Below are 24,651 nucleotides of genomic sequence, written 5' to 3'. Positions count from 1 at the left end.
AGTGCTCCAAAGTTCAGGAAACCGTTTTGTGATCCTGATCATTGTGAGTGTTCTGTATTTGGGTCTCTCTTGAGTTCCCCCCCTCCCCTGCATCTGTTAAACATGTATCTAACAGTGGCTATTCATTAGATGTTCATTCAGCTTGCTCTTTAGTTCTGTTCTTGAAACTCTTTGAAGCAGGATCTTACTTGTGTAGTGTAGGTTGGCCTTAGATGATGGGCAGTCTTCCTCCTGCCGCTTCCTAAGTATTGGGATGATGGACCTAAGACCTGTGCCTGGTATGTTAGAATTCTTACAGTGACTGCTGAAAACCACAGCCTTGAAACTGGTTTCCTTCTTCCTACTGCCAGCCAGGGTCAGAATTCAGGAAGGGTGTCGTACATAGTGTAGGCACAGATGCTGTCCTGAAGCTCTGGGGCCACAGGTGCCCCTTGAGGTTGTTTTCTCTGTTTCCCTCGGTCCTAAGCACTTGATGAGATCCTGATTGGAATGGCAGAAAGGATTCCTTTTTATTTTTACAATATAAAGTGCTTTCCGCCTCTGGTTCCTCCCTGCTGCTCAGGCTGCCTCTGCAGGATGCAAACACACCCTCCACTGACCCAGATTTGGGGGATTGTTTGAAGCAGTTAACTGACAGTAGGTCATACCAGGATTGGATTTAGTCCACTTTCATTTATGAAAAGGGAAATTTGGGGTTTCCACAGCGTCTTATGTGAGGCAGCGACAACAGATGTAAAGTGTGTGTGTTGGGGGGGGGTAGAAAATCTTACCCTCCACACTGGGTAGCGGGGCTTCTCTCTGGAAGGACAGTTTGTCAAGCCTTAAGGCTATGTCCAGGCCTGTCCCTCATCAGGGTGCAGCTGTGGTATTTTGGGGTGGTTTTGTCTGGGGGACTGTGGAGAACACAGGGAGAGCTGGGCTGCACTCCAGCGTCTGCCAGCCCTGCTTCTCACAGCCAGCCTGGGTGGGACCAGGTGTCCAAAGCAGGCTGTGGCAGCCATTTCACAGAGGTTTTCTGTTCCAAGTGCCAGGCAGAGGGGCCTCTCGTCAGCACCCTGCTCACGTCCCCACTAGGCTGAGGGCCTGGAGGGAGACTCCACCACTGTGGGAGCCTCGACACATTTGCTAGACTTTTGTTGGGGAGGTCAAAGGTGCAAGGGAACTCAGGGGCCACCAAGTGCCTTGTCACCTTTGTGGGTATCCTGTAGCCATCCGTGGCTGTCAGAGGTACGGCTGGTACATCAGGGAATGTAAGTTTCTATTGTTCATTGGAATTAAAAGAGCAGGTATTCATTTAAGTGCATTTGGAACAACTAGGGAATTCAAATTGACTTGTTCAGTTGTAAATTCTATGCACCTGTACAATTCAAGTTTTTCCAAATTGCATGCCAATTGCAGAGTGATCTGAGTACACTCTGGATTTCAAAGATCCTTGAAAAAGAATGTAAGATGACTCAATAGTAATTTTTATCTTGAGGGTTTTTTTTAAATGATTATATTTAGACACTGGGTTAAAAATTATGAAAATACTTCTCACTTTTATTTACCTTTCTAAAGCTGGCTTCTGGAAAATTTAGAATTACTATGTGTCTAAAGTTACATGTTACTGGCAGTTCTGACCTTTGAGCCTGCTCTTGCAGGAAACTGATGGATGGATGATCCTTTAGGGGAACTAGTTAATGGCACTTGAGCATTTTTCCCTATTGACTTGATTTTTAGGAGACGCCTGACGTTTTAAGAGGAATCACTTTTTAAAGCCTGTTTATAATATATTGTTTTGTTATTATTGGTTCTTTGAGACAGCGTCTTGCTGTGTAGCCCAGGCTGATGTGAAACTCATACCTCACCCCTGTGAGCGCTGACATAGGCGTTCCCAGCCATGCCATAAAACATGTTTTTCATTGCATAAATAACACTTTTCTTAAGGGAAATTAGGGAGTAGCGATTAACTGAGGCGATGTCCCAGTTTTGAAGGACCGTTTTCCTAGCAGCACTTTCTAATGATATTTTGTTAGTGTTAGCGTGAAGCGTCTCAGACTTTACAGATTACCTTGAGAACAGTGAAGAGAGCCTTTCTTCCTATACTTACCTCTGTCTGAGAATAGTGCTAGAGAGGCCTGGACAAGGTGGCAGCAAAGCCACCGGGACTGGAGGAGGATGCAGAGAATTGTTAAGGATGGTCTTGTTCTCCCAGAGTAGCCTCATGCTGGGACACACCCAGATGGGGCGCTGCCTAACAGGATGGGCGTGCTGGCCCGAGAACCCCGTTTTTCAGGTGCCCTGTTTGCACATGTGTTGGGAGAGCTTTGTATGTTACCATCAAGAGTCTTGTTTGAGATGACAGCCATGGTTAGTTAGTAGGTGACTTGTCCCCACTGTCCAGTGTCTTGCCTCATGGTTCTGAGATGGTTTTGATGTGCCCAGCTGTGAGACTAGCCTACTGGGTAGTCTTATCTCTCAAATGCCCGTGGGAAGCCTGCTGGATACAGCAGAGAAATTCCACTTAAGCTGCAGCTCAGAGGCAAGCTTCACTGCTGTGCCACCCATTCCTTCCCACGGCTTCCATAAGACTGGAAGTGCGTGTGTGTCCCCTTCCGTCCATACACACACACACACTTCTTCACATGGGTATTGGTGATCCAGACTCAGGTACACCACATACTGGTACAGGCACTTCACACACACACACACACACACACACACACACACACACACACACACACACACTTCTTCAAATGGGTATTGGGGATCCAGACTCAAGTTCACATGCCGGTACAGGCACTTCACCCACTGAGACATCTCCCCAGCTAATTTGTGGAAAGCAGTTTTAATCTGGAAGGAAGACAAACCCTGCCCAGCCCAGGGGCCAGAACTGAAAGACCCATAGATGCTAGGCTGTGACTGATGGCCATGTCCTACCTTCTTTCGGAGGACTCCTATGAGGGTCAGGAGGCAGCTGTCAAGGCCACCTGACTGGGCTGAGTAGCCAGATGTTTTCTTCTAGCAAGTCACTCTCTGCAAAAAAATAAAATAAGAACATTCCCCAAAACTTGTACTTACACTCAGATCCTCAGCTTGTTAACGCTCAGTGGTATCTCCATTTTTTTATTCCCTGTTTTGTTTTTAACTGTACCAGCAAAATGAACAAAAAACAATTCAGGGTAGCTTCTAAGACAAGTTTAACCTGGCATGCCATGTATCTCCTCCCCAAACTTCTGCGTGTGCAACCGTCACTTTCGTTTGACAGAATGATCCCACTGTGTGTTGAAAGACTTATCCTGTCATTTAGGGCCCTCACGGTTGACATGTAGCGGCTGCACACTTCTCCGGTGACTTTATTAGCTGTTGCTTAGCCAGTGGCTCTTTCCTTTTGTCTCCTGTTCTTAACGGTGTCTTTTTCTCTCTTTGTCTCTGTAGGAAGTTCTCCAGCAGCTGATCGTAATGAATTTGCCTAATGTTTTGATGATTGGCAAAGACCCACTGTCTGGTGAGTGCAAGAGCCCCACTCCCACCCCCTGCAGTGCCCGGGCAATGCCATCAGTTTGGACAACTGTTAGCCACAGCTCTGGCTACCAGCTTGGAGGCAGCACAGGGAAACGTGTGATGGTTTTGGTATGATTTTAGAAAGTGTTTTTTTTGTTCTGAGACTGTAAGCCAAGCATTTCCCTCTCTGTTCTCAGATCTTCATGTGCTTTGTCCCTTCAGAGAGGGCAGGTTTGACTTTGGGAGTGTGTTGTGGTAAATATTAAAAGGATGGCCTTAATCTTTTATTGGGCCCCGAGGTCTCACTCCTCGGATGCTGCTCTTATGTGGAGCCAAGAGTACGAACTCCGTCACACAGTCCGAAAGCTGCCACTCCACACCCTTCCCAGGCGATTCACTCCGCCCACCCTGTTGCTTCTGTCCCGGGTGGATACGACCACCCCAGTGTGTGTGTTCCTTTCCTTCACTGCTCGGCACAAACATGACTCCAAAACCGCAGGTTTAAATATTAAATTCTCAGTCCACAAACCCTCTACACAATAAGCTTACATCCAATGGTCAGAGATACAAACTGCTCTTCTATGTGAGATAATAAAGACCTATAGAAACCCCTTAGAGATAATAATAACCTCATCAAGCTAAAGATGCGCCGAGAGAAACACATACATCTGCATCTGTTTCCATTCTTGCCCCAAATTTTCTCCTCTCCTCTTCTTCCCTTTTCCTAGCTTTTTCCCACCTATCTCTCCACTGTCCAATCATGTGTCACCTTAACATCAACCCACAGGAGTAGAAGTTGTGATGGGCTCTGCAGACACTGTTGTGTATCAGACTTCATTGTGAGATGTGTGTGCCGAGACTGGGATGTAACCACATTTTGGGGAGCCGCAGGGATCCTGTGATGTTTGTGTATATTCCGTGAGTGTAACCCTAGGAATTCCCATGTCCCTCACTAGACTAGAGCACCTGACAGGCAAGGATTCTCAGACACTGCATAAATATGTAAAATGGCAAATCCTCATGACACCTTCTGGGTATCACAGGTAATTTCCAGGTGACCTGAGTGGTGTGTGGCTGCCCTTACACATTGTCACACTGCAGCTCTCCAGCTCTAGGATGAGAGCTCCTTGTGCTGGCTCCATGTAGTTCATTCTTTGTTTGGCACCTCGGAGTAGGAGCTGAGAAAAACGAGGGAACCACACCTGCAGGATGGGCTGAGGCCAAGGGTCCTGACTTAACAGTTTTTACAGAAGGAGCCTGTGAGCTGCCCCTTGGCCTTGACAGCCTGGGGCTTAGCTGTCCTTTCTCCTGATTGGGACAGTACCTAAGTTGTCTTAAAACTAAAGGAAATGTATATCCAGTGAACTGCCTAGGACATAACTTTTAAGAGCCATTCATTCCATGGCATGATCTTGGGAGTGTCAGCAGTAGCTTCCTGGTACAGTAGAGGTAAGCAGGACATTTTTTTTCTGGGTTCTGGCTGGTAACATGTCCACCTTTTTTGGTTTTTTGGTTTTGTATTGTACACCAAAAAAGAAACATTCTTGACACTGGCCCGTGAGCATCTGTCACCAGCATGACGTGGTGGCCCTTCCTTGTCCACCAGGTTGCTTGGTGGGTCCTGCCTGTGGGGACCCTCCCCATTTCATCCCGTTCTATCTCATCAGCAACTGGAAGGAGCTTTTGTCCTCCAAACTCCAGCTCTGGCTTCGTCCAGCCACCTCTGAAGCCTAGGGAGGGTTGGTTGGGACCTTAGAGACTTGTATGGAACACTGGGGAAGTGGGTTGCTTCTCTGAGAACTGTTGTCTTCCAGGTTGATACTGGGCTGGTGTTAGCCAGGAGACAGGTGATGGCTTGTAAGGTCTCAGTGCCAGCAAAGACTGCCGTTCTGTCTGCTTTGAGGGCAGGGGAGGGGCCACAGTACAGAATACTTGCCCCTGTGCCAGCCTTTGAACCCATTTTAAAGTGTGGAAATGACAGTGTGCTTCTGGGTGTGTCTGTCAGCCCCATTTATAGGGGAGGAATTTAGCTATGCACACACCCTTGTCACTAGGCTGATAAGCAGAGCAGCTGATTGGTAGCCCGGGCTCTCTGGGGCCAGAGTTCTGCCTGTGTCACACACCCTGTCCCAGCAGTTGCCAGCGTTCAAGCTTTCCACACCACAGAGTTGGTTAGATGGTGGTGCTGAGAAAAATGTCCTCGGTAAATGGATCAACATGTTCCCCTTGCCCTGATTAAATACTCCCCGATCTTTCTGCTGCTCCCAAATCTGGATGCCTTTTTTCCCCTCTCTTCCTCCAGGCCCCTCACTCCTACCAGAGACAGATTGTCCGTGTCAGGGAAAACAGTCCTATGTGGCACCAAACCAGAATACCCACCGGAAGTAGATTCTTTTTATACCTGTTTACTGATTTGTTTGTGTGTTGGCAGAGTCAAGGCACACATGCCATAACATGCATGTGGATACCAGAGGGCAGCTTTCCGGAGTTGGTTCTCTCCTTCCACCATCTAGATTCCAGGGGTCGGGCTTGGTGATGCGTGCTTTTTCCTGCTGCGTCTTCTTGTTAGCCTAACCCACCTTTATTTGCACAATATTGAATCCCCTCCATTTTAAGTGTATAGTTTATGCCAGTGCCCCCCCCCCCCCCCCCCCCGCCCCAGTCTACAGAATTGGTCAATCCTGAGGAAATCGGGAAAATGCTTTTCAGTGTTTGTCAGCAGGTGAGGTGAGTGGTCCAAGGCCCCACTGTGACACATAACCAGTGCTCACCTGTTCCAGAGGCTCTGGTTCCAGTTCCTGAGGAGAGTGTGCTGAGACAGTGAGCATCAGATGTTACACTGCTGACACCCACACCTAAGCTCCGCTGCCTGGGCAGGGCTGACTGACATGGTAGACAGGGGCCTCAGCTGCCTTTGAGGGCAGGGGTGGCCTCTCCTTGATGCATGGATGGGCAGGTTTGACAGGGGCTCCTGGGGGGTTCTGAGAGTTAGGGAGGATGGCAAACACAAATCCCAGAGGCAGAGAAACGTATTTATGGAATCGAATTTTCAGTTTTTAAATTTTAAAAATAGATGTGGGAAGCATTTTGTGGTTCCTTTTAAACAAAGAACAGAGTTAGCATTTAAAAGGAACTCTGGCTGCCCCGGAGTAGAGAGAGTGGCTTTTTATACTGGTTCTGTCTCCTGCCTCTAATGAGGGACACACCTGAGCCTTTTTTGGGCAGATGCTAACACCACACTGTTAATCATAGCATTCTGATGTTTGACAGGTTTGCACTGTTGGCACATGTACCACAATGGAACCAGGTCTCTGATCCCAAAACTGTTCCAGTTCACTGTGACACACCTTTCTGGCGCCACTGACTGCTCTTCTCTTGCTTGCTACACTCCTCTCAGGCACCCACGGGGCAGCCTGTCCTTGCTCCTTGAACTTCCTCAGGGCAGCCCTCCTGGCCTCCTTGTCTCATTTATCCTGTCCTGTTTTCCCTTCTCCCCCAGCTCCTTTGAGCAGTCTTAGACCCTAGTGCCTCCATCAGAGTCTCACATGAAATATGTGCTCAGCGAACACAGCCACAGTCTATGTGCCGAGGCCTGTTCCATATGCGACTCCTTAAACCCAGCTTCCTACAGCTGTTTGACCTCTGAGTTGGACACATAAAAAAAGGTCATCCGGCTGAGGTTTAATCCCTGCTCGGTAACAGCTGTGCCTTCCAGAGATGGCCCACAGATAGAGCCACACTATCTTGCCAGCTGCGTATCCATCAAACCTATCTGTTTGGTTTATTGCTGAGACTGTTCTGCAGGAGCCTTGTGAAAATCAAGGGCTCACATCAGCTCTAACTGTAAAATGAGGTAGAGCAGTGTGGACGGCACTTGTGGTTTCCCGGCAGCCAAGCCTGTCACTGTGCCACACTACTTTTGTCTGACAAGAAGCCAGAGTGTTAGCAAATTAATTTCTGCGGTGGTGCATCATAGAACATTCTGGAAGAGAGCTTGGTTTTTCCTTCCAAGGCCTGTATCCAAGTGCAGTAGTTATTTACAGACTTGTAAATTGCTGATCTCATCTGCTAAAAGGGAAGGGAAGGAGCCGTCGAAGTACAGAGGCATAGAGGTCAGTAAACACATTTAAATCCATATGTTGCGCGCACGTTGTGGTTTTGGGTATTTGGCCATAGGTCACACCACCATTGCCCTGCTCACCCTAAATTCCAGTTCAGATTCCTGGGGACTGTGGAGGTGTTATGACACCATGCGTGTACTCTGCAGGGGCCTGTCTATGAATACAGCTGGAATTCTTGGGACCAGCTGTCAGTGGTGCTGGCCATTGGTCCCAAGTGTTCCATATATGGCACTTGCACTCCAGGAGTGGATGTAGTAGCAATTGTAGGTCTCAGAGCAGTCTGTGCATATAGCTGTCCTTCTTGGCCACATGCAGGACCCTGGCATGTCTGCTGTTCTGGCCTGGTTTCCGACCCCTCCCAAGGAGACCCAAATGCCCCTGCAATCTTTTTTATCCTCGCAGGGTGCCCCTTGGCTGGAGCCTTGCAGAAAGAGCTCAGCCCAACTCCACCCCCCAGCCTTTGCTGTTCAGATGGTCACTATATGGTTCCAGTGAGCCCAAAGCCATAGAGAAGTTCCCAGTGTATGTTGGGCAGGGAGGTTATAGAAGAGAATTCATAATGGTGGGCATCCCAGCGTGCTTCTCTGTGCAGAGGGGATAATTAATTTTGCCCAGGCAAGTGGTGGTTTTTAGGCAAGGATTTGATGAGCTCTTAGAGAAGGCAACTCATGCTTGCTTTCTGTCGTAGAACTAATACTTGAGGTGTAATCTCTTACAGGGGAATGGTCTAATTTAGAGCATGTTGTTGGGCTGCTGCCACCCATAATTCAGTTGCTTTGAGACCTGGAAGCATATGTTAGAGCAAAATTGCCCACATTAGGGCCACAGAGCAGAGGAATAAATGACCAGGGTCATAGCATGCCTCAGTAAACAAAATTTAGACCTTCTAGTAGGTCCCACCTGTTGTTTCTTAGTTATTCTACTTTGGGACCAGCCCTTCAACACATGGGCCTTTGGGGGACATTTCTCCATGCAGACTGTAGAGGTGAGGAGGGGTGTCAGGTGGGAGGAGCTGGGGGATAGAGATATGCAGGATTTAGCCCCACTGGGAGGAATGCTCCAAGGCATACATGCTTCTTAGCCCTCTAAGGGATCAGCCCTGAAGTTCTGGATCCATGGAAGCCTCCCTTACACACAGCCCACACGGAACAGCCCTGCACAGCTAACTGGGGTACCAAGGTGGGTGTGCTCGTTCTAAAGGCTGCCTTCTGCAACCCTTCAAGTGCCCAGGCTCTGCCTTTCACCATCGACATTGTTGATACCTAGATTGATCCTCTCAGGATCGAAAGGGCCCTTTTCCTCCCCGGCTGCCTGCCTGTGATCTGTCAGTGGGATGGATGAATGGGGTGGAAACGCTGGTGAGAATCTCCATGAGGCTGCTGAGCAGTTCTCGTGCCCTTTCTCCAGCCTGCTGTGTGTCTGTCTCATTTATCCAGGCCTGCACTGTTCTGATCCTGTTGTTTTTATTTATTCACTACATTTTTTTTTCTCTCTCTCCTCTCCCCCAACTCCCGTGTGTGTGTGTGTGTGTGTGTGTGTGTGTGTGTGTGTGTGTGTGTGTGTGTGTGTGTGTGTGTCTCGTAGTAAGATCCAATGATGATTCTTAGGAGCTGGTTCTCTCTTTTCCATCACATGGCGGGGATCATATCTCAAGTTGTTAGGTTTGGTGACAGTCACTTTTACCAACAAGCATCTTGCTGACTATAAATTGGAAAAATCTTTGGTTCTTTGAACGAGGAGAGAGAAAAAAATGTAAGTGCCAATGGTTAATATTTGTTTACTTGATTCGATTGGGACCCACGGGTGTTTTGAGGACATTTTCAGATCGAGTCTGGGACTGAATAGAAAGAGGAAAAGGAAGAAGCCAGTGAGTGCTTCCTGACTGCAAATACAGCATGAGCAGCCTCCTCACGGTCACCACACCTTTCCTACAACGACAGGCCTATGCCTTCAAACCTTGAGCTTTTTATCAAGTTGGTTTTGTCACAGCACTGAGAAAAATAGCTATTCCAGTCAGTTTGTAAAGTCCCCGACTCTTACCAGATTTTTGATCATTCTGGTATCTCCTGTTTGAGGAGACGTTCTGAGGGACGTGTTGTTAGCTCGCTCCAGGATTCCCTGCTGCTTGCTAGTTCAGAAGTGTGTCCCTTTTGCCAGGCTGCAGTGCTGGCTGGGTGACCTGGCCACTAGAAGTCCATGCCATGCCTCCTAGGAACAGATGGAGCTTGGTTCCCGGCATGCTCGCCCGGGCCAGTGCAGTAGTCTAAGGCCAGCCCTCTGGCCAGCAGGGCCCGCTTGGAAACCAGGCTTTGTTTAGTAAACTTCCTGGAGTTCAGAGAGAGCGCCTCAGCCACCATGGACGCCAGCAGTTCTGCTGCTCTCTGTGGTTGCAACCAGCCGAGTCGGAGGAAGCGAATGAAGGAGGAGATGTTATTTGTCAAAGGTCTTTGTCTTTCCCACTGATGTCTGAGCCTGGGGTTCTCCATTGGTGCTGGGAGGTCCCTTGACTCTGATGTGTTCCTGCTGCGTGGTTCCCATCTCTCCTGGGTGAACTATGTTCCTCTCTCTCACTTGCTTGGTGAATTTTCTATCAAGTTTGCAGCCTAGGCTGGGAGAGACAGGCTAGGGTGGCGAGGGTGTCCTGAGGGCTTGTAGTTTCAAGTTGGGGACAGCTGTCTTCCGTCCTTTGTGGTGGTACCAGGGCACTCGGAGGCATAGGACAGACTTGATATGGGAGACAGAGAGACACTAGGATGGACCAGGCAGCTGGTCAGATGCACTTGGGGCACTCCTGTACCCTTCCATACAGGTGTGTGGTGTGTGCCTACTGAAGCGTGTAGTTGGTAATGTTTGTTGGTGGACTAAATAAAACGGGATTGCATGGTCCCTTCCTCTCGTGGTGGGTGTTGTGTGTGATCACACCCTGAGGGTAAAGAAGCTGACAAACCCCAGGCCCAGAATGTGAGACTGCTTCCTACCTCTCGAGTGGGGCGTGTATGGTGGACGTGAGCAGTTTTGTGTGTGATTCCATGGTGATCCTGCCATAGAAGGCTGTTCTGTCTAAACAATATAAATAATAATAATAAATTGTTGAGTTAGATGAGTTCCCAGGAAGGCCCCAGAGCTAGGCCTCTTGGGTGAGCCTCTAGGCGCACATGGAAGACTATTGATACCATGTTCAAACTGCTCTTTTCACAAATGGGACAGCCCTGTAATCATGCTTATGAAATGACCGGTTTTTAAATGCAGAACCAGAGAAAGCGGTGTTAGTTGGGCCACCCTAGCCTGCAAACCCAGGAGGAGGAGAGCGGAATGTAGAATTACTAAGAAAGACATCTATCTGTGGAAACCAAAACTGTAATCTTGGCGATCTCCTACAACAGCTAGTCAGTCAGCAACCATGGAGGAGCGCTTGCATAGTGAGTGTGGGGGTGCCAGAGAGGAGCCATGGGTCCGGGAGCAGATCTTAGCTCTCTAACTCAGCCTCCCCCTTGGTAATATGGGGGTGGCGCTGTTCTTTCAGGACTGTTTTGGGGTTAACACTAATGGTATCCATAGCACTTGATTCTGAAGAACAGAGGTAGCGCCCATTGGTACGGAGGCAGCGTATCTCTGCAGGCGCAGGCCAGTTCTCTGTGTACTGTGTGAGTGTAAGGCTGACATGCCCCACCCACCCTTGCGAGCGTGGGATTTACAGGTCCTCAGCCTGCTGAGTTAGCAAGAAGGGGTTGAGCTGCCCTGCTGTTCTTGGACCCTGTCTCCAGATCCCCACTGCTTCCTTCCTGCCTTCCTCTAGGCTGACTGTACAGCTAGGGCAGGAAGGGCTGCTTTCTTAGAAAAGGACGCTTGCTTGTCTTGCCTGCTCCTCGGCCTTCTATCACAGGTGACAGAGTTCATTCTGGTTCTGAATCTCAACAGAAGAGGTCAGCTCTAAGCATTCCAATGGATTCAGCCGAAGGGAACCAAAGGAGGGAGGCCGGAAGGCACCCGAGGAACACAAGCATTGAACAAGACTAGTCCTGTGTGGTACGCTGGCATCTATTGGCAGCAGTCTGTAGACTCCTCACTGTCCGTACGGGCTTCGGGGTCGGTCCAGAGTCTCTCCTCTGACCTAGCTCCATGCTGTAACTGCTTCACCATTTTCCATCCCACACCTCACTGTGTGATCAGATGCTTTTCCCTGCACTAGTGCTGTGCGCGTCTTTCAGTTTTGAGTGTTCCTTGACCAGCTTATCCATTGCTTTCCGTGCTAACTGCAAAGAACCGGGTGAAGCTGGCAGGCTGTAAGCAGGCTGTAAGGCAGGCTGTAAGCAGGCTGTAAGGCAGGCCAGTAGGATTTTCTTAGACTCCACCACTGACTCAGACTGTCCGGGTTCCACAAGAACAAGTGGGTGTTTTGACTTCACTACCTGGGGTTGCTTGTGAGTCATCTGGCCTAGAAAACGACATTGTTTCACCCCTATCTCTCTGAAACAGCTCCAGTAAAGCTTAACCACAAAGCGTTTACAATTTGAGCAACCTCATGCTTTCTTACCCCTGTACCTTTGCACATGCTGTTTCTTTCCGGTGCCTGGAAGCGTTGCTAGACACCGAAAACTAGGTCCTTTTTCTAGGTCACGTGTGTGTGTGTGTGTGTGTGTGTGTGTGTGTGTGTGTGTGTGTGTGTGTGTGTGTGTGTGTGTGTGTATAAGGTGTTTTGCCTGTATGTCTGTGTCCCCACATGTGTGCAGTGCACTTGTAGGCCAGAAGAGTGTCAGATCCCCTGGAACTGCGATTACAGTGGTGAGCTGCCGTGTGGGTGCTGGGAACCAAACCTGGATCCTGTGGAAGAGCAGCTAGTGCTTATGACCGCTGAGCCGTCTCTCCAGCCCATCAGCTCTTTTAAATGTCTGGCGTGCTCTTTTGTGTCCACACCTGTCTGCATTTAGAGCCCTTGTGGACCTCCATACTTCATACAGTAGGTGCTTGGCAGGGAGTTGGTTGTCCTCTGGTCTGACTGGGTTACCTAGCCCTGCGTGCCAGCTGCAGGGACCCAAGAGAGTCCTGTGGTGTTCCCTGAAACTAGCCCAACCTATAGCCCGGGCACTTAGGGAAAACGCTTCTTTCTTTACTTGTGAAGTCTTGGAAGAAATTGGCATCCGCTCTTCACAAGAAGCAGGGTCGTCTGGGCTTCCTTGAGGAGGGACCTGCCAGGTGAAAGAGTGGGCTGCTGGCCTCAGTGGGTGCGGCACAGTGGGGCAGGGTCCTGCCTATCTGTAGGGAGTTTATTTCCATTGTGTGTGTGTGTGTGTTTTATTTAAGATTTTTATTTTATTTATACAAGTACACTGTAGCTGTCCTCAGACACACCAGAAGAGAAGGCATCAGATTCTATTTTAGATGGTTGTGAGCCACCATGTGGTCGCTGGGAATTGAACTCGGGACCTCTGAAAAAGCATTCAGTGCTCTTAACCACTGAGCCATCTCTTCAGACCCCATTGTTTCTTTTATGACATTTTCCCTAAGTTTGAGTTTCTATTTTTACCCTTTATTCTTCATTATAAGAAAAAAAAAATCTTCATTTTTCAAACAGTGCTCTACAGAGGTAGCATTTCACATTTTGTCTTAAATCTTTATGTTACATTTTTATTTATTTATTGTCTTGGTGTAGGCATGTGTGTGATGGATGGGTCCCCACATGAGTGCGGAGGTATGAAGTAAGGAGTCAGTCCTTCAAACTGTGTTGGTCCCAGGGATCAAAATTAGGTTGGCATACTTGGCGGCAGGTGCCATTACCTGCCGGGCCACCTTGCTGACCATGGTTGGTCCCCAAGTGATGATATTATAACTGTGTTGCCACCACATCTAGCTCTTCTTTAGCTCTCCCTTAATTATGATGACTTCTTGGGTGCATAGCTCAGGGTGGCACTCCAGTGCTGGTCACCCTTACTCTTAGACTGATCTCATTGGATTTTGCTGTTGTTTAGTTTTAACTACTTTTTATGTACGTGGATGTATTGCCTGTATATATGTCTGTGCATCACCTACGTGCTTAGTGTCTGTAGATGCCAGTAGGTGGCATTGGATCCCCTGGAACTGGAGCTGCAGACAGTTGCCGTATTGTGGCTGGGAATCAAACCTGGGTCCGTGCAGCAGAGCTCTTGGCTGCTGAGCCATCTCTCCAGCTACTTCCTTGTAGTTTTAAGCCCTCGAATCTGCAGGTTCTAAACCCCCTACTGCCTTCTTGCTGCTAGCTGGTGTCAGGCCTGTCCAGCACTTACTGACAGTTTGATTTATTTTTAATTGACAATTGCAAACTGAATGCCCTGTGATGTGCTGATACATTTATAGTGCGTACTGATCAACGTTAAGTTTGCTCCAACACTGATCCCTGGTGAGAACATCCAAGCCCTTTGGCATGTATGGTACATCAACTGTAACTGCTCTCCTTATAGTAGGACACAGTGCTTCCTACCCCCCCCTCCCCCATCTGTCCTCTCAAACCCACCTCTCATTATTTTAGTCTCCTAATGGGTTACTGGGATTGTTGAAGTTATTCTGAATGATGCTGTAATTAGATCCTTTGGACCTAGACTGAAGAGTGTAGATTGTCCTGTAGCTTGTATTTTGATGTTAATTTTACTTCTCCAAGATGGAGTGCCTAGTCATGGACCTTCCCATTTTAATTAATAAAATAAAGGTGAGAGCCAGTAATTGGGCAGGGGAAGGGAGGTGGAGAGAGGGTCAGAGGACAGGGGAGGATAGGAGAGAAGCTCCAAGATGAAGGTGGAGAAGGGTGAACTGCATTCAGGTGGGCTTTATTGTCGTTAAAAAGCTATGATCATTAAGGATTTTACAGGTCTAATATGTCATATAGAAGGGCAGTTTGTATCTTTGTCCACTTGATGTCATCTTGTTTAGAGGGTTTGTGAATTGAGAGTCGAATATATAAACCTGTAGCCTGCTCCATACTAGAAGCAGCACCCTTGGAGTGAGACCTAGGGGCCTATAAAGAGATAAGCATTACCATTTTTTAATATTTACTGTAACAGAAGCGTAACGATTTTCTTCATGAACTCAGACCCTAGAAGCATTTTCTTCCCTTGTCTCCGATCCAGTGATAAGGGCAGGTAAGCACGGAAGCAGGGGTTGTGTATATCTCACTGTAGGAACCTGTACTTTTGTGTCCACCCAAGGGTATATGAGGGCCAGCCATCTTTGACATTCAAGAGGGAAAGAGGTGGATGCTGACTGGCAACGCCCCAGAGTTTCTTTGCCCTGACTGACTTGAGGGTGTTAGCACCTCTTATGGGAGTTTCCTCTTCTGATTCAAACCAGCCCTGAAGGCTTGATTTTCTCCGTGATAAAGAGGGAGTGTGGTCACGGTAGATCAGAGCCTCTGGCTAAGTAGAAGGCTGTAGTGTGTGCATTCACACCACAGGGCCTCATCTAGTGTGTCACTGAGATCAAGGAGATAGCTCCAGACCCCACTATGAGCCTGGGAGGTGCTGTGGGTCTAGGGAAGTGAACTCTCATGGTATCACTGAAGAGTAAGTTAGGTCCGCAGAGTCTTGACCAGGAATTAGCAGGCTCTCACAGGTTACTGCCCACACCTCTCTATCTCAGTTCTTGGGTGTGGTTTGGGTTTTTAATTTGTGCAGTGTATTACTTTTCTCTTTGTTATAAAATGCCAGACAGAAGCAACTTAAGGGAAGAGGAATGTGTTTATTTGGTTCATGAGCTAAGAGGGTCGGTTCATCATGGTGGGGAAAGATGTGGGGTTCATGGTGGGAGTGTTGGGCTCCTGACATCACCACATGTCCTGCCTCTGTCAGGACAGAGTGGGGGGCGCTGGCACTCAATCAAGGTCCTTCCCTTTCATCTTTTCTTCAGTCCAGGACCCCAACTCACGGCATGGTACCATCTGTGTAAGCACTGTCTTCCCTCCGCAGTTAGGCCTCTCTGGAATTGCCCTCATAGACACCTACAGAGGTATTCTAAGAGCTTCCAAGTCCAGTCAGGTTGACAGTGAAGGTTAATACCACAAGTGTCTCCAGTTGATACTTGGGGCCATTTTGGAACAGTATGACAGCCAGAAGTCTTTCGGGAAAAGTTGTGTTTGGTTTTTTGGTGCACCCCTTTTTTCCCTGTTGTATGACAGGATGTGATAGAAAGGCAGAAAACAGGTTTGTTGTTGTTGTTGTTTTGTTTGTTTTAAAACAAACTTCAATGGGAACCCTATTCATGACCCAGGCCAGCTCCCTCCATCTTACAGAAGTGGGAACTGATGTTGGAGACAGTGTGGCTTTTCCCAGTCACCCCATTGTGCAGCGACCAAGCCAAGTAGAGAGCCCAGGTCCTCTGGTACTGGCTAGGTAATGGAGACAGACATTCAGCCCCAAGCACAACCAAAGACAACTTTGAATGAAGTATGGTTTAGGACCCAGATCTATTGGTCAAGGGTTGGAATGTGGAAACTGTTGCATAGTTCACAGAGCAGAATGGGACAACCTGTCTTCAGGACAGTTTGGCCACAGGACAGGTGTAATAGTATTTGCCCCCAAGAAAGCGCATAAGGCTATTCATAGAGAATTGACCACTAAGATGCTCTTTGCAGGATCTTGTATTAAAATATTGAAGACCTGCCTCTAGGAAGCAGTTGGTTAATGTTTGAGCCTCTGTGCCAAGTGATTTGGTTACCATCACAACATAATGTATACCCAGGTGCAGGTGCGTGATTGTAATCCCACAACTTGGGGTGCTGTAAAGGGGGCGACAAGGGCCAGACCACCTGGGTTTACATCCCAAGCCTTTGTCTCAGAAAACAAAAAGGTGCCAGATATGTTTTCTGTGGCTTATATTAGAACACCCCGGTCTGACACTGAAACTCACAAGCAGAAGAGCAAGGAGACAGGGATACACAAGCGTTGGCAGCGTGAGCTGAACACGTATGGTTCTCCCACAGTCCTGAGCTCTCACGTGACAGCAGGTAGAGCCATAGACAGTTGTCCCCTAATGGACTTTACTTACAGCACATGCTGAAAGCTTTTGCTGACAGGGAGGCCTGTCAGTTATCATAGAGAGATTTATGAAGTATGTGAAGGATAAAGGGCTCAAATGGTTCTCAATTGAGGTAAAACAAAAATTCTCATGAGGTAAAAAAATAAACATAGTGTGTGAAGTTACACATAGCATGTGTAAGTGGCTACTGGGTTTTCGTTGTCGTTTTGTTTTGGTCTTTATCTGATTTTTTTCCCCCTCCTTAAAGCAAAATAAACATCTCCCATTGGAACTTTCTTAAGCATTTGGATTTAATTAAACCTGTTGCTGTTTTGACACAGGGAAGAGCATGGAGGAGATCAAGAAGGTGCTGCTGCTGGTGCTGGGCTGTGCCGTTCAGGTAGGGCTGTGCAGTGGTTAGAGAGAGTTCTGGATGGCCAGTCCCATCATCGTGACAGAAGTCACTAGGAAACAGTGTGACAGCTGTTTATAGCTCTTTAGGCCAGGATAGTACACCGTGTCCTCCCCATTGCGCTTGGACGAGATCTCAGGCACCTATTTTTGTAAATAAGTCTGATTGGGCTACTGTCCTCTTCCCTTTTTGCAGTTGTCACCGAGAGCTTTCCAGCTACGGTGGCTGGGTTGAGGAATTGTGACAGTTCTCAGAACTGCCCTCAGAGGGTCAAAAATGTAAGACTGCCAGCATATCGTTGGGTGTAGACACACACCTGTAATCCTAACACTTGGGGGTAACCTAGACTACAGAGAGAACCAAGAAAACCAAGGGCTGGTGCCAAGCTCAGTAACAGAATGCTTGGCTAGTATGTATAGAACTCTGGGTTCTATCCCCAGTGCCACCAAGCAGAAACAGTTGCCCTCTGGAGTGCGCCTGCTCTCGCCCTGAGTCACATGTGCTCCCTTTGCTTGTGAAGAAATGCTTGTATGAGATCAAATATGGGCTTCTGAAGCCAGTCTCCTGTAGGTGGCCAGAAGAGCTTTGTACAAAGTCTTGGTCTGAGGACAGGACATGGACCCTGGGCTGCTGTGGGTGTAGTCGTTACCTGGGTTTCCTGCCCCTGGATAAATGCTTCCTTTAATCCGTATACCCCTCACAGTGTGAGAGAAAAGAGGAATTCATTGAGAGAATCAAACAGCTGGACATCGAGACCCAGGCTGGCATTGTGGCTCATATCCAAGAGGTAGGTATGGGGTCGGGCTGGGGTGGCCATGGATGCTGGATCTGTAGCGAGGAGCAGCATCTCCGTGGTGGAAAACTCTGAGGACTACTCACCATAAATGATTTTGTTAATTTTAGGTTTTATTACACCACAGATGCATTGATTCTGTTTGGAAAGGTAGCCACCAGCAAACTAAAATAAAATAGAGGTTTGAAAAACACACACACACACACACACACACACACACACACACACACACACACACACACACATTTACTTCAATCAAGTCATCTTCTGCCTGCTTCTTCTTGCCTTATATGGACTCAGACTATTTTTAAGAGCTGTCAAATGGTTTAGGCTCAGAATGTGATTTATAAGCCCTGAAAATGTATCCTGGCGAATGTCATCCACTCCGAACAGTTGATCTTTATAGAGACTCTATGCTGCTGTCAGTGACACACAGGGAAACAAGCTGCCACCAAGAGAGATGTCCAAACCAGCACGTCCTTAGAGCACTCCTCAGGAGGCCTCTACACTGTCACACAGCTGTGGGGAAGGACAAACCAGGCCTTCCTGCCCCTCTGCCTAAGGTTGACTGAGAGAGTGTCAACTGAAAAGGTGGCTTCCTCGTGGGGCAGATGTCCACCCAGGATGAACCTTTCTCTCGGTGCTGGATGCCTTGTCAGGGCTCCCTGTAGTTAGACCTGCTGTGCCATTAGAAAAGGCGCCACATACAAAGCTTTCATGGTAGTGCTGGTGACATGCTGACGTAAGAGGAAGGTGGTACTGGGTAAATATTTTCGACCCTCACTGTGTGCATCTTCGAGCCTAAGAAGCAGCCTGCCTTTTCATTTCCTTGTGGGAGCTGTGTTTTACAAATATGTATGTCTGGGGTCATTGAGATTTGTCAGCTCTTTGCCACTCACCGTTTGTCCTGTGCAGACAGTAGGATATTAAAAAATAAAAAGGAATATACAACCAAAGAGGCCTGTGTGATTATCAGGCTCAGCAGCCGGCATAGGGCTTCATTGGGTATCTCTTAAAAGCCTACACGCCCAGAATTTGTGTGGAGCCACTTGTTAGAATCAAGGGAGGCAGAGAAGGAACCTGTAATTAGAATCTCAGTGGGTGACCGTATGTCACTGACTTTGAGACCCTGAAGCTAGCCACAATGACTTTTAGACTCAGGGTCTCCCCAGCCCTACCAGAGATCAGGTTGGGACCTGATCCTCAGAATTTATCTTCAGGGTACCGTGGGATTAGATTTATCCTAATTCAGACATCTGAGTGCTTGGCCAGTAGTCCTCTCTCTTTTTCTGGTGTCCCCTTAGAGACTTGTGTGTTATACTGTTTTTCTTCTGGCCACAAGAAGATGGCAGCTCAGCAAATATCTGCTCAGGACAGTGGTAAAGCCGAGCTGCCCTCTGTGGTCTGTGGGAATGAGACTCGGGCCCCTAGGTCACCTTAGACTGTAAATAACTTTCCACCCCTGGAGAGAGCCAAGATTGCTATGTGCGCGCTGTTCTGAACCATATTTTGTTCTGTTTGCATTAGATTTTATTTTAAAGCAAGAGGTAAGGCCTGTCCTCACCCTCCCACTGAGAGACCTACCTTCTCTAGGTTGTAAATCCATGCAGCTTAAGGCATCCCAGTGAATGTGAATGTCTCCTTTTAGGAAAGGAAAGGTGGCTTGTATGCATGACTTCTAAACTGACTGAAGGAGCCTTTCTGCCAGCCATGGCAAATGTAACAATGAGGGCTTAGTGATATCTGAGACAGTAGGTTGTTGTCTTGTTATGGGAATGAGGTGAAAAGTGGGCTCTGCCTGGGTCACATACCACATGGCCTTGTGCATTCAGAAATACCAAGACTGAGCACAGCGGCCTCTGCTATACGAGCCATATTCCTACAGGTGACCCACAACCAGGAGAACGTGTTTGACCTGCAGTGGCTGGACTTACCAGATGTAGCCCCAGAAGAGCTGGAGGCCCTCTCCAGAAACATGGTGTTCCACCTCCGCAGACTCATCGATGAGCGTGACGAGTGTACCGAGGTTCGCCTGCGGGGCAGCTGTAGCCGGCAGGATGGGTCCCTGAGGTGGCCGCTCCTCAGCTCTTCTCTCTCGGGTCTGAATGCCTCCCGCCTGCTGGTCAGAATCTTTGGGGTGTTTCACCTGGGGATAGCCTCTGCAGGAATGGTCTTTGAGGAGATTCCCACAGGAAGACGGAGGCCGACAGACAGGGTGCCTAGCGTGTGGGAGCTGCTTTCATTCACACCTGTGTCACACTAAATAGTACCTCCTTCTGAAAGCATGCAACATCCGCTCCCCCCTGGTTCTCAGTCTCTTGTCTCAGCGGTTCTTCACCTAGTCAGGACCCAGACCATACGCAGGAGCACTGGTGAGTTGTCTTATCCCTCTGTTGTGCAGCTGATCGTGGACCTGACACAAGAGAGAGACTACCTCCAGGCACAGCACCCTCCCAGCCCTGGCAAGTTCTCTAGTCCGGACTCCACACCAAGCCCCACCAGCAGCCTGTCCAGTGAGGACAAACAGCACCTGGCCGTGGAGCTGGCCGACACCAAGGCCAGGCTGCGGCGCGTCAGGCAGGAGCTGTGAGTCTTGCTGCGTTTCCCTCTTCTGTGTGGTGTGGACCCAACATGGTCTTTGAGTGTCCTTTGCTTGCACATGTGGTGCTGTGGGCTAGCTCTGCTGACATGCAGCTGGTAGGGCTACTCTGAGCTCCGTGTGGCTGACGGCTCATCACCAGCCTGTCACGCGCCCACGCTTCCCGCCGCTAGGAACAGGCGTGCAACAAACAAATTCTTCTGCGGATAACCTTTATTGAACAGCACTTTGAGCAGGGGGCTTCTTGAGCAGGAAACTTCTCTCTGGGCCGGGGACTCACTACCGGGTTCTACTGTCTAGACAACCTCTCACGCGCAGTCCCCCACGAGCGATCTCTCTGTCCAGTCTCTGTCCACGCGGGATCTCCCACAGCCTCTCCTATCGAACTTCTCTCCATGTGGTATCTCTCCGCCATCCCTCCACGTGGGGTCTCCCGCAACCTCCCCACTGTCTTCCTCTTCTCCTCACGTGGGGGAGAAAATGCACTACTATATATGCCTAAGAGACTTGTGTTGCTACCTGATTGGTGCATCCTCCTGTAGCTCAATCACGTGCCCCAAGAGTGGGCTGTGACTTGTGTGGTGCATGCGCATTAAGTCTCTTGGCTGGGCAACAGCTCTGTTTGCTGAGTTCTCGGCGGGAAGCCGGCACCATGTTTGGGTGCAGCACAAACGGCTCCCTACAACCAGCCCTCTGCAGGCCTGCACGTGTAGGGAGGGCTTCTTGGTGCTCAGGCTCCAGCCAGACGGTCTATGGAGAGCAGGCTGCTGTGCTGTGCAGGCTCAGTCTAGGGCCGGGTGAGCAGTGTTTTCTTGGCTCACTTGGTTCTTTCTTGCTTTCTTGAAGTTGTGAATGTTACTTGTCCATCTGGGGAGTTGCTCAACCCTGATTCTCCATGTCTGGTCTCACAGAGCCATCTGTGGACTCACAGAGCTGTGGCTACACTCTTCTTGTCTGCTTTGTGCACTTAGGGACAACAGGTGATGTTTAGACGCAGTTTAAGGGTACGTGTTAGAAACCTAAGCCTTTTGATCTGGGGAGATGGCTTAGTGGGTACAGTACTTACGAAGTTTGGAGCCCCAATACCCATGCAATAGCACATCTATAACCCTACACTGGGGGATTGAGACAGAAGGATCCCCAGGGCTTGCTGTCTAACCAAAACAGCAAGTTCCTGTTCCAGTGAGAAACCCTGCCTCAAGAAAAGTAATATGGGGGGTGTAAAGAACATGGACTATCAAATGTCTAGGTTCTACATACACTTGCACAAGTGAGCATGTGTGCACGCCCACACACCCCAGGCACCACATGCACAGACATACAGAAGTGTCCAAAACATTTTCACAGGCTCCCAGAAGCCCGTGTGCCCGTCCTCCTTTCTCCTCTGTGGTCCCAGAAGTAGCAGTCTGTTCACAGAGCCTGCCAAGGAACATCCTCCCCCTCACAATCTCCTAATCACCCGTACAGGGAGGAGAAGACGGAGCAGCTTGCAGACGCCAGGCACGAGGTGGATCAGCTGGTCCTGGAGCTTCAGAAGGCCAAACAAGATGTAAGTGAGCACTCTATCTTGAGGGGAGGAGGCCTTCATGTCCAGGGTCTGAGTCTGGGGTTGCCCAGTAACTGGCCTCGGGGGATCAGGAATGTAACATGGAACTTGTCCAGCAGAGCTGTCCAGAGTTGTTGTCTTGAGAGCATCCTCAGGGTGCCAACTATGTTTCATAGTATGGGGAGACCCCACAGGGAGGCATGGACTTGTTATTCCTTAGCCACCAGGAGACCCCACACTGTAGGTATTTGACCCTTTCTTCCTCCCCAAATGGGTGCCTTAATCTGGGTTTCCACCTTCTCCACCCTTCCAGAATATTCAGCTTGCAGCTGATGCCCGGTCAGCCCGTGCCTATCGGGATGAGCTGGACTCGCTGAGGGAGAAGGCGAACCGTGTGGAAAGGCTGGAGATGGAGCTGGTCCGCTGCAAGGAGAAGTTGCACGATGTGGACTTCTATAAGGCTCGCATGGAGGTAATGTCCCCTCAAGACAGGCTTCCATACACTGCCGCTGGACACGGCCTCTGAAGCATGTGTCTTTGGAGGATCTGAGGACAGACCCCTACTGGATCAGCTGCTTCCTTTAGATAGCCCACCCGCCTAGGCCCTTCTGGGTCTCTCTCTAGCCCTTCTCTTATCTCCAGATGTTGGCTGGGCAAAGGGAGTAGAGCTGGCTGAGAAGGGCAGTGATGCTTTAGAGTTTTTCTTTCTCCCACTTCATGTCTAACTTAGCGTTTCTTCCGCTGTGATAGGCACCATAACCAAAAGAACCTTCGGGAGGAAAGAGTCGATTTCATCCTGTAGCTTGTAGTTCATTGTTGACGGAGCCTAGGTCAGGAACCTAGGTGCGGGAGCTGCTGGGGAGGCTGAGGAAGAATGTTCCTTTCTGGTTTGCTCAGCTCAGGCATTGCACCACCTACTTTGGGCCAGGTCTTCACATATCAATTGCCAGTCATTCGGAGGCATTTTCTCAGTTGAGGTCCCCGGTCCCAAAGGATTCTAGCTTGTATCAAGTTGTCATAAAACTAGTCAGGACAACATAATGATGACTTCTACTTGTGGTTTGCTTGTTTTCTTTGTTTGTCTGTTCCTTAAGGCTTGCCATTTCTGGACCTATTTGCTAGGCCTCAGTCTCTGCATCTGTAAACACAAATACTGTTGAAGTTTTAAAGATGCGCCATGTGGAGTGCTGGCGCTTGCGCAGGTCCCCCATCTACTCACAAGTGGAAGTCTGCCAACTTACTACTGTTATTTTACTTGTGTTTACAACTGTGGGCACACACCGTGCGTGTGTGCTGGGCAGAATGACTTTCCGGTGTTGGTTCTCTTCTACTTTGTTTTCTCTGTGGTTAGGCTGTGGCATTGTCCAGGATGCTTCCCTCCTCACTGCAGGACACTATGACACGGGACGCTGTGACAACAGATGTGTGCTGTCACCTCAGGCTTTCACAGTATTCTTAGAGATTAACCTTATTTTTAATGCCATGTGTGTAGGTGGGAACCACACACATACATGTGCCATGGTGTGTGTGTTGGCAGGGACTGTGTTCATGCGTGTGCACGTGCCCACAGAGGCTAAGCTGAGGTTAAAGATGGTTGTGATCTGCTTAATACTTAGGTGCTGGGAACTAAACTTGGGTCCTCTGCAAAAGCAGTAAGCAGTGGTAACCACTGAACTACCTCTCCACCCTCTTGTGTCTAGTTTTTGATGTGGATTCTAGGGATACAACTTGAGTTGTCAACCTTATATAGCAAATGCTTTTATGTACCAGGCTATCCCTCCCCCGCCCTCCTCCTCCTCCTCCTCCTCCTCCTCCTCCTCCTCCTCCCTCCCCCCTTCTTTTTTTGAGATTGGATTTTGCTTTTCTGCCCACACTGTCCTTGAATTCCTGGGCTCCAGTGTCTTTCCTCTCCCCTTTTACTGTTTGGGCTCTAGGTGCATGTCACCAAGCCCAGCTCAAGGCTTTACCTTCAATCCTGTGCAGATTATGGGTTAAACCGGGTGAACAGATCAAGGATAAACCCAGGGGAGATCCCTGATACCCTGACCGTGATCTGTGATGTCCTTGCATCTGTGACCCCCTTTGCTGGCTGAAGGTTTATGAATATTACCTCCCCTCCCTCTTGGGCTGTGGAAGTGGCACTAAGTAACTGCTCGGAACATGTGAATTGCCTGAGACTAGATTGTTATTTGCAGTAAGACATCCCAGTGTTTCAGGCATCCCTTTGTCTTGGGAAGGGCTCCATGGCTGATTTAGGAAATGTGAGTTCTGGCTTGAGGGGCTGCAGGTGAAGAATGTCCAGTAATTAGGCTTTGATGCTTATTCAGATGCCACTCTCGGAGCCTCAGGCATGGTCTTGTACAGTTTAAAACAGCTGCCTCAGTAGCTCCCCTGAATCTGGGACCTCAAAAGGTACCCAGACAGGGTCAGAAATACAGTGTGATGGCCAGGACTCACTCCAGTACTCTGTTCCCCAGAGCCAGACTTCGAGTTCATTCCAATATTGTCCCAGCCTTCTCCCTCCCTGCAGATGAGCTACTGTGCTAGAAGCTGCTGTGGTGGTGGTTGTGGTGGCGGCGGTGGCGTAGTTGACAGTGACGATGGTGATGATGTAGGAGTCATTTCTCTGAACAGGAACTATCTAAGCTTTGAAAAAGGTTTGCAGGGAGACCCCTTTCCCACCTCTTATTTCAGCATCTGACTCAGTTCAGTGCAGTA

At 48.9% G+C, this 24,651-nt stretch overlaps 1 protein-coding gene across 2 annotated transcripts in view; it reads left to right on the top strand.

Moving 5' to 3' along the window:
• The window catches only part of CCDC88C (coiled-coil domain containing 88C), a 115,618-nt gene that overhangs the window by 41,903 nt on the left and 49,064 nt on the right, over positions 1-24,651 (top strand). Inside the window, exons 4-10 of one of the 2 annotated variants that reach the window (XM_080931258.1) lie at positions 3,418-3,487; positions 16,925-16,983; positions 17,699-17,782; positions 19,674-19,814; positions 20,190-20,374; positions 21,855-21,936; positions 22,247-22,405. In XM_080931258.1, coding sequence (XP_080787384.1) covers positions 3,418-3,487; positions 16,925-16,983; positions 17,699-17,782; positions 19,674-19,814; positions 20,190-20,374; positions 21,855-21,936; positions 22,247-22,405 — 780 coding nt within the window. Of the gene's footprint in view, positions 1-3,417; positions 3,488-9,940; positions 10,048-16,924; positions 16,984-17,698; positions 17,783-19,673; positions 19,815-20,189; positions 20,375-21,854; positions 21,937-22,246; positions 22,406-24,651 lie in introns of those variants that run through there. The other variant, XM_080931259.1, reaches the window with a different exon arrangement.

This window comes from Micromys minutus (assembly GCF_963924665.1).
Source record: "Micromys minutus genome assembly, chromosome: 1".
NCBI lineage: Eukaryota > Metazoa > Chordata > Mammalia > Rodentia > Muridae > Micromys > Micromys minutus.
This window is presented reverse-complemented; position numbering and strand designations above follow the sequence as displayed.